This window comes from Prinia subflava, chromosome 6, assembly GCF_021018805.1.
Source record: "Prinia subflava isolate CZ2003 ecotype Zambia chromosome 6, Cam_Psub_1.2, whole genome shotgun sequence".
NCBI classification, from domain to species: domain Eukaryota; kingdom Metazoa; phylum Chordata; class Aves; order Passeriformes; family Cisticolidae; genus Prinia; species Prinia subflava.
Window position 1 is genome coordinate 7,316,666 of NC_086252.1, and position 15,714 is coordinate 7,332,379.

The 15,714-nt window shown below is 46.2% G+C and overlaps 1 protein-coding gene across 7 annotated transcripts in view; it reads right to left on the reverse strand.

The window, feature by feature from the left end:
• COL6A3 (collagen type VI alpha 3 chain) overlaps nucleotides 1-15,714 on the reverse strand; it is a 58,553-nt gene that overhangs the window by 26,011 nt on the left and 16,828 nt on the right. For 5 of the 7 annotated variants that reach the window (XM_063400028.1, XM_063400026.1, XM_063400025.1 and 2 more), the window contains 7 exons: nucleotides 13,013-13,615; nucleotides 10,177-10,776; nucleotides 8,359-8,925; nucleotides 5,057-5,677; nucleotides 3,349-3,948; nucleotides 2,185-2,787; nucleotides 1,199-1,801 (listed from right to left, as the gene is read on the reverse strand). In XM_063400028.1, the coding sequence (XP_063256098.1) occupies nucleotides 1,199-1,801; nucleotides 2,185-2,787; nucleotides 3,349-3,948; nucleotides 5,057-5,677; nucleotides 8,359-8,925; nucleotides 10,177-10,776; nucleotides 13,013-13,615 (4,197 nt within the window). The remainder of the gene's footprint in view (nucleotides 1-1,198; nucleotides 1,802-2,184; nucleotides 2,788-3,348; nucleotides 3,949-5,056; nucleotides 5,678-8,358; nucleotides 8,926-10,176; nucleotides 10,777-13,012; nucleotides 13,616-15,714) is intronic. The other 2 variants (XM_063400027.1, XM_063400032.1) reach the window with 1 other exon arrangement.

Below are 15,714 nucleotides of genomic sequence, written 5' to 3' on the forward strand. Positions count from 1 at the left end.
TAAATTAATACTACCAGCAGTGGTTTGCTTTTCCCAGCACTTAGTTTTTCTTCCCAGCTCAGGGCTGTTGTGCCTCTCCTGCTTCTCCAGAGGCTCAGGAGACGCCTCTCCTCAAAGTTAGAGGGTGAGCCATGGTCAGTCGTGCTGGGAGTAGGACTTGGCTGTAATGTAGTAAGTAAAACCAGCTGCTGGGATTCTGATCCGACAGCAATACCAGCTCACTTAGCCACTGCAATTCCCCTGCTTGGCTTCTGAAGTAGCCAAATCATGGGATTCCTTCTTAAGGCAATTTTACCTTAAACTACAACTACTCGGAATCTTGTTTTTCCTCATACCTGTCATGAGATCAGGTGGGCATCCTAGATGATCTGGCAAGGGAAATTCTGTTTGTCCCCTCCATTGTCTAAAAGGGTTACAAGAGAGCTGGACATAGGCTTTGGACAAGGTCTTGGAGTGACAGCAGGGGGAATGGCTTCCCACTGCCTGAGGGCAGGGTGAGATGGGATATTGGGAAGAAATTCTTCCCTGTGGGGGTGGTGAGGCCCTGGCACAGGTTGCCCAGAGAAACTGTAACTGCCCCATCCCTGGAAGTGTTCCAGGCCAGGCTGGACAGGGCTTAGAGCAACCTGGGATAGTGGAAGGTATTCCATGGCAGGGAAGTTGGAACGAGATGTTATTTGGGGTCCCCTCCCACTCCAAGTATACTAGAATTCTATGATTCTGTGATTTCCAGCATACCATGCATGCCTGAATGACCAAAAATTCCAATTATACTGTAATAGACACAGGGAGGGGAAACAAGGGCCATCGCTTTTTATTTTGGCAAGAAACAAGTTGTTCTGTCAATACAATACGGGTATCATGTCCCTGTGAGAAAGTACAAAGTGGGATTTAGTCCAAAGGCTAAATGTGGGAGTCAGAAGTCAGTGATTTAGTGCTTGGCTGTCACATTTGAAATTAATTCCACCACAGTGGCACCTCTGTGGTGATGTTACTCCAGGAGTAACATGAAGACCGTGGACAGGCAGCTCTTGTACCAAAAGTTTGCAGCCCCCATCAGACTCCTGGAGGAGGAATAAGCCCATGCTGCACCTCAGGCCATAGGCAAAGCACTATGGACAGACAAGCCCATCAAAGCACACTGGATATTAAAAGCCACCCCTGAGAATGACCTAGAATATTATGAGGGGATCCTTACCTCTGGTCACATCTGTTAATCCTGGGCACAGTCTCTCCTCCATGGCCGCTTCCAGCGTGACCAGGACCTGCTCATTCAGCTCTGACAGCTCCTGGGCCGTGGATGCTCTGAAACTCATGGCGCTCTCGCTGGCCAGCAGGCTGACTTCCTTCAGGTCGATGTTCCTCACGCCGACTGCGAACACCTTGACGCCTTTCTGAGAGATTTCCAAGGAGGCCCTTGGCCCATCGTCCGTGGACTTCCCACCCGTGACGATGAAGGCGATCTGGGGCACCCTCTGGTCAATCCGGCTGCCGGCCTCCTTCACAAAGTGTCTTTCCTGGATGTGCTTGATGGCCGCGCCGGTGTTCGCCACTCGCCCGCCTTTGTAGATGACTTTGTTGATAGCGTCTAAAATCTGAGCTTTGGTGGAGTGGTCCTTGAGGAAAAACTCATCAGTGACATCCGAGTTGTACTGGGCCAGTCCTACCTGGATGGAGTCGCCGTCCCTGTAAATGGCATCCACCACTGAGTAGACAAACTGGAGAACTTCTTGGAAGTTATCTCTCCCCAGGTTGATGGAGCCATCCAGCAAAAACACAATGTCAGCCTGCTTTTTGCCTCCTGAAAAGATTACAAAGAAAACACGGTTGTTTGTAATTGTTCTCAGCATCTACATCATTTAAGGGCTTTGTGAAGTAGCACTTTGCAAATGAAATTTCTCTCTTTTCTACTATTTTAGTTTCGTTGACCCTCGGTGGGATTGTACATCCGTACAAGAAAATTTTTGTGTAACACTTCATACAGCATTGCTAGTGATAGGCACCCTCATCTCCTTTCAAATTTAATTATATTCTTTCCTCACTCAACAACTTCAAAGAGTTCTTTTAATCAATGCAACTAAAGGTTTGGGAATCAAAAGGTGTTATTGCAGAATCATCTTCCCTTTATACAAATACAATCTATACTCTGTTCAGAAAAGTCTTCAGGATGAATAGCAGCCTTACCAGGTAGGAATGGTCCAGGTGAGTCTGTTGTAGGTATCGGGAGCTCGTCAAGAATATTCTGCACCCTCTTTTCTAAGGTGGAGAGTCCCGTGAAGTCCTGTACCACGAGCACGCGCCCAGGATCATTGGTAATGACCTGCAGCTGGTCCCTGTCCACATTCCTGGCTCCCACACCCAGAGGTTTGATGCTTGTGGAAGTGATCACTCTGGCTGGTCTGTCCACATCATCCTGGGACCTGTCTCCAAGGATGACGACCAGGTGCTGGGGCACTCCATCTTCTATCCTGCTCCCCGCAGACTTGATGAAGTAGTTCTTCACCACGAAGTCCAGGGCTTTGCCAGCGTTCAGGGGGGACCCACCTCTAAGCCTCAAGCGGCGGATGGCTTCCAGGACGGCATTTTTGGACCTGTGGGTCTTCAAGTAGAACTCAGGGAAGACACCATTGCTGAACTGCACCACCCCGATCCGCACTTTGTTTGGCCCCACTTCCAGCTGCTGGACAATCCTGCTGATGAAATCCCGAATATGAGCAAGCCCATCCGACCGAACACTGTCAGAGCTGTCAATGAGGAAGACTATGTCCTTTTCATCTCCAGAAACATCTGTGGGGAAATAAGAAGAGAGGAAATTATTGGGGTGCCCAGCAATTGCTTAAGCTTTGCTGGAGTATTTCTGTGTGATCTGCTATTGTGTGGTAAAACCACATGGCATATTTTGGCCCACTCTAGGCATGGTGCTTCTCCAAAAGGGGCTGTGTGCAGGTGGGAATGTGTGTCTGGCTAGTATTTGAAGCATGCATTACTCAGAGCCTTGTCTGTTTCATTCATTGATACTCTTCTCTGGATTTGTCAATGGTTCTAGCTTTATGCCTGTTATCCCCAGGTTTATGCCTGTTTCCTAGACAGTGGCTAAGTGGGAATAGGCAATTGTAGACATTGTGTATTTGAATTGAATAGGTGTCACGTTTAGGTATCTGACTTGAAAATTAAATGTTATTATGTCTTTAGGTACTTGGGTAGAATTGCCATCTATCTAAAGCTCTCCTTCCAAAATTGTACATGTGCTATGGCTTTGGTTTTAACTGAGGAAAATCTTGACTTAAAGAGAAGGTATCTCAGGCAACATTTGTTTGAGCAGCAACCCAGAGAGAGCCAATGCCTTACCTACGGGGGGTTGCACATCTCCCAGCAGCCGCCTGATTTGGTCCACGGTCAGGGTTTCAATTGGGGTCAGCAGCTTCTGCTCCAGGCTGGGCAGTTCCTGGAAGCTGGGGACTTGGAATATATACTCAGGACTAAGGGAAATCTGTATCATCTCTTCGGTATCCACGTTCTTTGCTATCATCATAGGTGCCACCCCCACTTGCTTGACTTGGAGGGAGGGGTACTCAAAGTCATCGTCGGACTTGCGGGAGGTGAGGAGGATCAAGAACTGCGGGACGCCCTCCTCTATGCGGCTCCCGGAGGGCCGGGTGAAGATGGTCTTGGCCACAAACTCCAGGGCCTCCCCCACGTTCACCAGCTGGCCGCCTTTGGAGCGCAGCTGCCTCACGGCGTTCTGCACCTCGTCCTTGGTGGAGTGGGTGTTGAGCAGGAACTCCACGTGGGGGTGCTCGCTGAACTGGACCACCGAAATCCTGGTGGTGTCGATGCCCACGTCCAAGTTGTTGACGATCCTCCCGATGAGGTCGCGGATGAGGTAGAACTCCTGGGCGGCGTAGCGGGAGCCGTCAACCAGGAACACAACGTCCCTCTTCACGCCCGCTGCGGGAGGGAAGGCATTGGTCAGGAATTGCTTGTGGAGAGCAGCTGAGCTCATCATCTACATCTGTGACCCATGCCTCTGGCCATGGGATGGTACTCTTTGTCTCCCTGCCTGGGGTAACTCCTGGGAGCCCCAGCAGGAAGCTCTGAGTTCAACCCAGAGACACGACCAGTCTGCTAGGCACATCCCAGGGGGTGCAAGAACAGCAACTTCCAGAGCAAAGGAAGCGAGAGGGAGCAACAGGACACCTGAAACCCTTGTGAGATCTCCACCCAAGAAAATGTAGCCTGGTGGCAGTTTTTACTCAGGGCAGGTTGCCTTACATTCAGAACCACCCCTCTTTCTTTGGCTTTGCCCTCTAGGAAGGATTCTACCCCATTATTCTCTCAGCTTCTGCCTTTCCAGGATGACTTTTTGATTCCTAATAAATTGTTTTCCCCAGTGGTAATTCAGGTAATTCAGAGCCTGAATTATCATGGAATATCACACTGATAAATGGGAATGGAGGAAACTGGTCTGGCTTAGAAGGGAATGAACAGAGTAGGACAGTGAATTTCTAAGGGACTGATCTGGGTCAGATACTCTTCATCCCAGGCATATGCTGGCTGGATTTCATTCCAAGGGAGACCAGAAATGTAAGATCTGATCCTTCTCCTTATGCCCACTTCCAATTTCCCTTTCTCCAGTGAACGAGGGAGGCAAAAGTAGGAAAAATCAGCATATCTTACATTTAGCAGAAAGCTGACCTTGATTTATAGTGGTGTGAAGGTGTCCCTGTAGTATCTAAGTGACACAATTTCCATTCCAGAAGGAACAGCATGGATTTAAAATCCAGCCACTTAAAATAAGATTAAGGCAATAGCATTCACTTTATGGGTCTTCCACGTGGATCCAGCATGGATCACCTGGAGGGGCTGGGCTTAAAGGTGGCTCAGTTTAATTGCACAGCTCCTTCCAACCCTGAGTAAACCAACAGGGAGACCACGACAGACTTGGAGTCTTAGTCATGACCCATCTTTGCTTTTCTCAGTTTGTGTTGCAGCCATGATGATACTAAACATCATATTTTGCCACTGGCTCTTGGTGCAGACACAAACATCTTCTCACCTGGGCTGGGTGATGTGAAAACCAGGTCAGGGGCAAGAGATTCTATCTCTTGCTTGGTCAGCCGGATGACTCTGTTGGAGACGACCTGCTGCACCGAGTCCAGCTGGCTGAAGTCGGGCACAGAGATAGCAAAATCTGGGAGGAAGGAAATGGTCTGCAGCTCTGTGAGGTCAGCATTTCCGATCCCAATGCCAAAGGGCACCGTGCCACTCGTCTTCAGCACCACTGAGGGCCTCCTGACATCGTCCTGGGACCGGTCAGCAGTCAGCAGGATCAGGAACTGCGGGACACCCTCAGCTATCCTGCTGCCACTGGACACCGTGAACACATTCTTGATGAGGTAGTCGAGGGCTGCCCCAGTGTTCAGGGGAGACCCTCCCATGAGCTTCAGCTGCTCGATGGCCCTGATGAGATCAGCTTTGTCCTCGTAGGTGTCAAGCAAGAACTCGGGCTGTATGGTGTTGCTGTACTGCGCCACAGCCACGCGCACCTTGTCACGGCCAACATCCAGGCTCTGGACAACTCTTTGGACAAACGTCTTGAGGAGAGGGAAACCTCTTCTGACGCCATCCGAGCCATCGATTAGAAACACCACATCCTTCTTCTCACCCCTCTCAACTACTGTTTGAGACAAGTAAGGGAAGGGGGGGGGAGAAGTGAGATTCTGTTTTGCAGGGATTAATATTCTCCTCATACATTGTGAACCGAAGGAGCACAAAGCTTGGGGAGGGGGAGGCGAGGCATGAGGAAAGGTGGTTGGGTTCCTTTGCCACTGGATGCAATCCCTGGTGAGGAGGCAGATGGGTGGAAGTCGGTGGAAACCGGAGCGCAGCGCATTCCATGCCTTACCCACCCAGTCATAGAATCACAGACCCACGGGAAACAGGGTGCCAAAGGGATTTCTGGGTGCCATCTCCTGCTCGAAGCCAGGAAAAGTCAACAGCTCCCAAGGGGCACAGGAAGGTGACCTGTGGCTTTGCAGTAGGCAACAGGAGCCTGGGATCTTTTGTTCCCAAGAAACAAGGAGTTTCTGGATGAAATGGCATACAAGGAGTGGTCACAGGGAGATGGTGAAGAGAGGGAGGGAAAAGCTTTTCTGATGCATTACTGAACTTAGAAATAAATACTTCTGAAAAGAAATTAAGATATTGCTGGAGAGGGCATCCAGCTGAAAATGCTGAAATGCTCTCCTAAAATGCTAAAACCTGATCTTTGGGGTTTTTTCTTTACTATCTTCAGGCAGGACAAAACATGCTAAAAATTGTGACCAAATTATTCTTCTAAAAAAAAAATCAAACAAAACCCCACCAATACACAAACAAAAAATCTCAAAATCAAGACTATGAAGTGTCAAAGATCAGAGAACTTTGACCTGTTATGCTACTGACCAACAGTACTTCAAAGTTTTGGCTTGGCCAAGCAGAAAACATCACTGCCTCTCAAACACAGCAACTGCTGGATGACATCCCAAAAAGTACTGTTGGCTTGTTTAGAGCAAGGTTGAGTGGGACAAGCAGGAGCATGATCTGCCCCTCTGAAGAAAATATTAATTATCTACTTACAAATGCTTAGCCATATAAAGAGTTAACAAGGGCAGCTGAATTCTTAATGCAGACTTCAGATCGAATTTATTTCTTAAAAGGATTGTTGGAAACCTAGTGGGTTAATGCATAGGACAGGAATATTAATGTAGGTGGGAGGAGGGAGCAGAATTGCCTGGTGTATCCCCGTTTCATTTACTTCCTCTAAAGTTCAGGAACAATAGAAAATTCCTATTAAAAGTCCCTGTGTAGCAGATAAAGAAGAAAAAAAATACAGTTGCTCCTATGGAATGGAAATCTTTTTAGCCAAGAATACAAGGAAAACTGGGTGGATGCAGCTATCCCTGAGCAAATAGCACAATAGTCCTTGTTGGTCAAAGGGATTCCAAATGGTCTGGACAAGACAGAAATGGTTTTAAAAGGGAGGATGGAATCCAAGAGCACTGATTGCACAAGTCTTGGTTGAGACAGAAGCTGCACAAATATGGGAAGGGTCATGAATCTGCATGGAAAGGATGGGGTAAGAGATGACAGGGGATGCCATTGTCAGGCTCTCGTCATTTGGAGCAGGCTGCTGTTGGGGAGGCAAGGGTGAAAATGTAGAAGAAAACCTACAAGACCTTCAAGGAAGGATTGAATGAGCTGGGTACAGAGCTGGTGACATGAGGACCAAGACCTACATGTCAAGCCTAGAACAGGTGAAAAGGCTACCACACAAAATTTGGGAGTGAGCTGACATCTGTGTCCTCCTCAGGCTGAAGGAGATGTAGGAGGCTTGAACTGTGACTAGGGAAAGAGATGTGTGACATGAAGGGAAAGTGTTGTTTGATAAAACCAACTGAACAGATTGGTCATGGAATCCTGGAATTGTCACCCAAAGGGTTTCCAGAACAGGTTAGAACAACGTCATCTAGTTCTGGGCAAAAAGATCCTACTGGGGACAGGGGCATGTAGCAGATGGCACCCCGAGATTCCTTCCAGCCCTATTTCTTTTTGATGTTTCTATGATTCTAAGTCCATCTGCCCCTTTTATGGAGAGAAGATACGGATGTTATTACACTTCTCCTTGTTTCCACCTCCTGTTGGGAGATGAGCTAATGCTCCAGTTAGGGCTGCCTCAGGAAATCACACAGCTGGACATACATAACTTCCAGTACTGTGGTGTGAACTTATTGTTGTGGCCATGTGATTCTTTTGAAGACTTTTTAAAAATTATTCTTCAATTTATCCATCTCATCTACTGAGCTTTAACAGCAACTGAGTCAAGAGCATCTCATTTATTGGTGTGTATGTAGGAAATGTAGAAACTGCCATCATATCCTGGAAGAGATAACAGAGTAAGAGTGAATCCAGTGTGCTGGATTCCACTCCTCCAGAAAAGGGAAGATGGCAACAGAAATTGACACAAGCCAGTATTTGCTTCTTTTAGCCCTTGCCCAAGCATTGCACGTTAATTAATGCAACATCTCTGGGGCAACAACGTCCTGTTATTTCAGGTTTGTCCCATGTTCTACACACTGGTAACAGCACCAGCTGCAGCTCTAGCAGCTGAACAAAGGCATTTTCACCGCTTATCATTAAAATTTGGTTTGGAACTTAATGCTTTGCTGGGTCAGAGTGTGAGCAGAGGAAACTCCAAGTACAACAGCAGTTTCTACACAATCATTTCAAACATCACCAGACCCAGATGCTCCAGTTACCAACTGAGCAGGGCATGTAAGTCATGTCTTTCAGCCTCCTGAACCCCAAGGCTCCCTGTACCTGTTGGCTGAAGCTGGACTGTACTCAGCAGGTTGACTATGTTTGGCTGAAGCTCTGAAATCCGTTGGAGGGATTCAACGTTCAGAAGGAATTGCGGGGCGTAAACAATCCTTTCCAGCTCTATGGGGTCAGCATTTTTGGCTTTGATACCAAAGGTTACAACTCCAGCATTCTTGAGGACATCTGATGGCTCCTCCACATCATCGGTTGATCTCCCAGCAACGAGGAGGATCAAAAACTGAGGAACCCCTTCTTCAATCCTGCTTCCAGCTTCCTTCACAAACAGCCTTCTTATAGCTTCATCAAGTGCAGCTCCAATGTTCAGTTGTCTCCCTGATTTAATCTTCATCCTTTTCACTTTGGCAAGCATATCTTGCTTGGATGAGTATTCAGCAAAGTCAAATTCAACTTGGATGGTGTCACTGAACTGAGCTATAGCAACTCGTGTGGCATCGGGACCCACGTTCAGGTCAGAAATTACTTTGTGCACAAAATCCCGGACAGGAGGAAAGCTGCCAAAGAGGTTGGATGAGCCATCAAGGAGGAATAAAACATCTTTCTTGCTTTCTAGAATAAATTCATAAATGAAAAGAAGGGGGGGGGAGAATGAAAACATTTTTCTTTTCGTATGTCATTCTAGAAAATTGTCTACAAGTTAGCTGAGTTTAAATCTTTCAATAGTCTCGTTTACCAAAGTATTCAAAGTCTGCAGAACTATACAGCATCTGAGGAAGAAGGGGAAGCAAGGACATGTCTATCCTAAGACTCAATAAATTCAGGCACCAGACAGAAATACCATATATTGCATCACATTGGCTCACATCATGAATTGGTTGAATCAGTGAAGTTTAAGGTCTAGCAATATGTTGACAACACAGACATGAAGTAAAGCAGCAGTGGAGGGTTGGTTGGGGGTTTTTTGCCGATTTAAAGGCTCAGTAGGCAACAAATAGACAGTTCATGCACACGTACACAAAACATTTTCTGGATCTTCTCCCACTTGCATCACAAGGAGCATTTAAATCCATAAAAGCCTTTTACCTGTTTCAATTTGATGCCCTTTTGATCTCACTGAAAATGCAAGGCAAACCCAAACCTCTTGTACCTTCATATTAATCTTAATGGTCTCCTTTCCATACTAACCCATCCCAGTTGTTATGTCTTCATGGGCACATAGCCACAATCATGGGATTTCTGAGAAAATACCTGTTTAAAAAGGGGTAAACTTGCCAAAAGCCTTTGGGTTTAATATTGGAGGATAACTGAATTTCTGGAGTCAAATCCAGCCTCTGTGACAGCCTGATGACATCACTTTGACCAAGTGGTTCTGGGGATGGATTTGTCCACCTGTTTCTGGCTAGACCTCTGCTCCTCCGTGCTCTTTGGCATGACTTCAACCTTTCCACACTACTTCTTGTGGTCAAAATCTCATGCTCCCATTGCCTGATTTGGGGCATATGATGTGTTTACAGGTTGTGGTCCTATTATGGGAACAGCAAGGGAACACCAGAGTCAGTGTCTGGTGGGCACAGACTCACCCAGGTCCTCCTTTGGTCCTGACCTACCAAAAGACTTAAATAAGGTGTGGTAGCAATGACTTGAACAAAATTAAGAGCTGCCAGTGTCAAACCATGTATTCATAGAATCACAGAATGGTTTGATTTGGAAGGGACCTTAAAGATCATCAAGTTAAGCACAGCCATAACCACTTTGATTACTCAGGGCTTGGACACATGTCAAGGTGTACAACGGAAACAAGAAATTCACTTAAACAAGATTAACTTCATGCAGTTCAGCATGCAGGAAGGTAGGTATTACCTGTTGGGGTGAGTGGAACCTCCTCCACACCTCCACTAACATATGTTGTTATGGGCTTATTTAACTCCTGGGGTAAAGCTGCCAGAGCACTGAAATCATCCACAAAATACACCATTCTTGGATTAAAGGCAATCTGTTCAAGCTCTGCCTTATCCGCACTCCTAACGCCAACAGCAAAAGTCAGCACTCCGGCCCGAGCTAATTCATTGGAAACTTGGAGGAAGGGGTCGGCAGAGCTCCCTGCCGCCACCAGGACTAGGACCTGGGGCACTTGTTCATTTATTCTGCTCCCACCGGCCTCCGTGAAGTGATTCGAGAGCACAAAGTTCAGCGCGGAGCCAGTGTTGAGCACCGACCCCCCCTTGGGCCTCAGCTGCCCCAGGCGCTGGATTATGTCAGGTTTGGTTTGGTAGGAGTACAGGGAGAACTCGGTTTGGGGGGTGTCGCTAAATTGCACTAAGCCAACTCGTATTTTGTCACTGCCGACATCAAGGTAGTTAACTAGGGTGGCAACAAAGTCCCGCACAAAGGGGAAGTTGGCATTTCCGACGTTGAGTGATCCATCCAAAAGAAAGATGATATCCCTTTTGGTTACTTGAACTGCGGTAGAGCACAGAAAACAACATGAGACATCACAGAAAACAAAAATGGACATTTTTTTTATCATGTGTGCATGCAGCAAACGCCGTACACGCATGTAAACCGTGTTAGGGGGAAGGAGAGAGGGAGAGGAGCAAGGGTGTGACCAGCACAGAAGTGACAAGGACCTTGCTGGAAATGACTGAATTGGGCAGGGAAGGATTAGCAGCTCCTTTAAATGTTGGGCTCAACAGCTGCCTGAGGATACCTGCCTTCTTGAGCTCTGCACTTTGCTGTCTGTTGTTATACGCATCCATTTTGTGGGCTGTTGAAGGGGGAGAAATTTCCCACTTTTGGCAGTAGGCAGCCAGCTCTTGGTTTCTTTTTTTTAAGTTTAAATCCTTCCTGGGCTATCTCCAAGCATCTGAGCTCCAGGACATAGGTCTTCACCCCAGAGACACCACAGAGTCATCACTCTGTGCTCTTTTTTTTTTTTTCTCTAAAAACGTCTAGATCACAGACCAAAATGCCAAGCTTTTAAATAAAATCTCAGAGAACTGATGTCATCCAAGACATTCCCCTAGACGCCTTCCTCCAAATGAGTTATTCAAAGATTTAGTTATGCCCATTGCTAACTCTGCCCATTATATATCTGTTTAAAGCATTTCTGGCTAGATTCATCCATTCTCTAGCTTGCCTTGTCCCTGTAAGCTTGCTAGCCTGTATATAAAATATATAAATACTGAGCTATTCAGAACAAAAAGGAAATAAAGGGCTCTTTGGAATACAGGGATTGCTCTCAGATTTTACAGAATGTCTTGGTTTTCTGTATTTTTAATTTTTCCCAGAGAAGTGCCATTCAAGGCCCAGGGTGAGACAATAGCCAGTTAAAATGCAACTGCCCAGTGTCAAAATCAGTTTTGTTACTACCAATAATAATTTGTAGGGGTAGGATACAATCCCTTGCTTATTATGTGAATAGCTGTGAGGACAAATAAAACGACTGGAAAAATAGAGAAGCTGCATGAATGACCTTTAAAGAACAAGGAAACACAGGAACATTTTTAATTTACACTGAAAACTAAACACGTCAGGTTTGGTGTATAGCCATGCAAAACTGTATTAGCTGGAAACACACTCTGAAACAAAGCTTATTAAATGATAAGTCCTGTGATAGTCATCTTCATTAAGGAGAGGTATTGGCAAACTGATTTCAAAATGTCTTCTTTTCATGTAAATCAGATGCATGCTTTAATTCTTTCAGGGCTCTTTCCAAACATTCTCTTTCTTTTCCACTGCAGTTTATAATTTTAAATTACATGAGAAACTAGGAAAAATATGGACACAATTCAACAGCTACTTAAGCCAATGGGAACTTCACTTTTGATCTTACTGGGAGCTGGAAGAAATCCTGCTTTTCTAATGTTCATATGCCATGGGACAGAAACACAAGGTTCAAATATGATTTATGGATTTCACCTCAAGCATCTCTATTGTGAAGAAATCCTGACAAATTTGGTATAAAATCTCCATGCACCTGGAACATCTCTTGAAATGCAGGGGGAACTTCCTTCAAAAGACACGACCCTGTAATTGGTTTCTTCCAAAGTCTACTGATGGCAACAGCAAGGACAATTAAAAAGAGTTCACTGGCTTTGTGGAGCTTTGGATCATCTTCCAAACAGATTAAATGAAAATCAACACTGAAATATCCTTGCATGCCTCTTAGGGCTTGAGCTGAGTAAATCATAAGATAACTAAATATGTTCTTAAAGGGTGAGTTTCAGTCCAATAATGTCAGCTCTGAACATCTCCACGAACAAATTCACATATGTTCTTTACACTCCAAAGAAACCTCTACTTTCCTGAGCAAACACGCACTATGGATGATTCCCAAACTGAGAAAGAGACTTTAACATTCACAGGTATCCCATTCATAGGCTACGCAGACCCTAAGAAGAGCAAAAGCCTCCACTGGACAAGTTGGGTACCTCACTAGTAAAGCACGTCTTCCACATCCAGGCCTTTAAATGTTGGTGACAAAATCAGAACAGGACAAAAAAATCTCCAGGAAGGAGTAATAAAGCTGTAACAACAACCATGCTACCAAGTTCACTGACCTGTTCATGCACTCACATTTAACCATGCTGGAACATGCGCTTGACGTGTTTTTCCCCGTTATCTCTACATGTCATGGAATAAGAATTGGCAAACTTGAAAACCACACCTCCTTAATTAAAAAAAGGCCATTAATTACCTGGCGGTGGCTCTGGGACAATCACTCCTCCAGAGAGCGTCCGGATAGGTGACAGCACTTCAGGAAGAATGGCCTGCATGAACTGAAGGCGGAAGTCGTTCGGGTTGAACACAAAATCTCGTTCATGAGCAATTTCTTGAAGCTCTGCCAGGTCGGCGTTTCTCGACCCAACGGCGAGGGTCACTATGCGGTTCCTCTTCATCTCCGCCGCAGCTTGGCCAACAGCATCCCTGGACTTACCCCCAGTGATGAGCACCAGCATGGGGAGCACCCCTTCCTCCACCCTGCACCCGGCAGCACTGGTGAAGAAGTTGTTCCTCACAAAGTCCAGCGCCGAGCCAGTGTTGAGTGCCGTGCCACCCATGAGCTTCATCTTCCTCACATTGGCCATCACGTCCTTTCTGGTCTGGTGGGTGTTAAAATAAAACTCTGGCTTCACCGTGTCTGCGTACTGTGCCACCGCCACTTGGATCAGGTCGGGTCCAACCTCCAGCCTTTGGACAATTTTGGCAACGAAATCACGAATTGCATTAAAGGGGGCAGCCCCCAAAGCAGTTGAGCCATCTATCAGGAAGACTATATCCTTCTTGTTCACTTCAATAACTGCAAGTAACACATGAACATCATGTTAGCCCTCAAAACACTCTGCATCAATTCTATGTCAACAGCTCAGCAACATTCAAGACCTCTTGTTTGCTTGGAGTACTGTTACTCTTATTGCCTTTAAAAAGGTCTTGCTTTCCAAACAGAATTATTTTTTAGCCTCTAGCAGAGGATTAATAGTAAATCTCACTGTTTCCCGTTTCTAAAACACCAAAGAGTTGAAGAGTTGCAAATCCTGTGATTTTTACACACTTGAATATTAAAATGCATGTACATGCCAAAACAGGAATGAAAGGCAGTAAGGAGAAATCTTGGCACTCAGGGGGCACATGAGATAAAATAAGCAGGTGCTGCCCCTTCTATCTGCAGAGGAACCACTTGAATGGTGGTGGTTTGTTGTGAGAAGTATTAGGTTCCCGAGAGCAATGGCACAGGGAAAGAACAGTCTCCACCTATTCAACATACCTGGATTCTGGGTCTTCGCATTCTAAATCTTATTTCTTATCTAACAAAAACAAGTTTTTCTTGGCACAGGTGGCCCAGTCATGGATGAGCTGGATTACATTCTGGTAGCCACATCTTTAACAAACAGGTTCCCTGGCTTGTAACTTCTGAAATTTTATTATTGATAATGGCACAGGACATGGAAAGAGCATAATTAGCTTTCCAGTGTCCTGGCTGCGTTTGAAGAAAGATAGTTAGGGAGGAAAAAAAATACCTCTTGTGTGGCATTGGAACCAAAGCATCATGATATTTAATACAGCAAATATATATTTTTGAAAGGTAGATATTAACAAGACCAATGTGATTGAGACAACAGCATTATACATGATTATCGTGGAGCCTAATCTTAACACCATCTTTTAGACTAATCCTCTCACATCATCACCTCCCTGATTTCATGCCATTGACGTGAGAAAGGAATCTTTGTGTTGCTTCCAAGTTATGCTGGAGCACTACGGATCACTGTGCTATGTTGGACTTGAGGTATCCCTTAAATCACCCATCCGCCTAAGATGGGTTCAGGATTCAAGGAGACAGGTCCATCACCTCCCAGGCTTACAGCCACACCCAGGACACAGCCTGGGGGCAGAGGACACCTGGTTCTGTGGGGATCTCACAGCCCTCAGGGCAAGCAGTAGCAAACACTGCCTTGCCCTGCCTGGAGGGAGAAGAGCAGCCCCCAGCCCATCAGGACTTCTCTTCGTGGAGGCTGTTTACTTTGGATTTCAACAAAGGACAAAAGTTTGGCTGCAGTCCTCCTTGGCCAGACACCAGCTGGCCATGGATAGCAGTGCTCCCAAAGGCTGGGTGCCGTCAGGTTTCTCACTACGGGTGAGTGCCACAAGACTGGGCTGCCCTGAGGGGTCACTTGGAGCTGAGGATGACATCTGTGACTCCACTGCCCCTCTGCCCTCAGACCCTAGAAGACCTGCCTGCATCAGCAAATGGCAAATGTGAACTTTTGCAAATGCCTCTCATCGAGTTGTGCTAGAAGCAGTGTCCTTAAGGACAATTGTGAAAAATGGATGCTTAAAATTGCCTGCCATGGTGCTGTCAGGCATAAAACGATGAGGACATGCACAAAGCAAACGTGGTGGTGCCCTCCTCAAGCCACAGCCTCAAGTGAGCTGCCAGTGGTCTGCAATTGGCTGCCCAGGCTGTCAGAACAGTGCTACACACAAAGCAACAAGCGTTTGTGTAAATGATCCCTTTCCCAGAGCCATGATTTCCAGCATTCATCCCTCCAGCCAGGTTTTTTTTCCTCCTCAGTTACTCCAAGGAGGAGAGGGCTGGAAACAGGAAACTTTGCAAATGGATAGCAAGGGCTGACATCGCTGCTTTGTATGACCCAGGAGAAATGTCCAAAGCACATCCTTAGCTTGTCAGCAGCTAGAAACCCAAAAGTAGAGAGCCTGGAAACTTTTGACTTTTGGGGGAAACATCAAAGGGGGTTTGGAAAGATGAGGGAGGCTGGGAAGGAAGAGTTCTCTCCGCTTCTCATTCCTGTAGCAGCTCTCAAATCCTGCAGTATTTTTCCTCAGAGGAATGCAAAAACCAAACCCAAAGCACACAGGAAGAAACAACCCACGGTTATG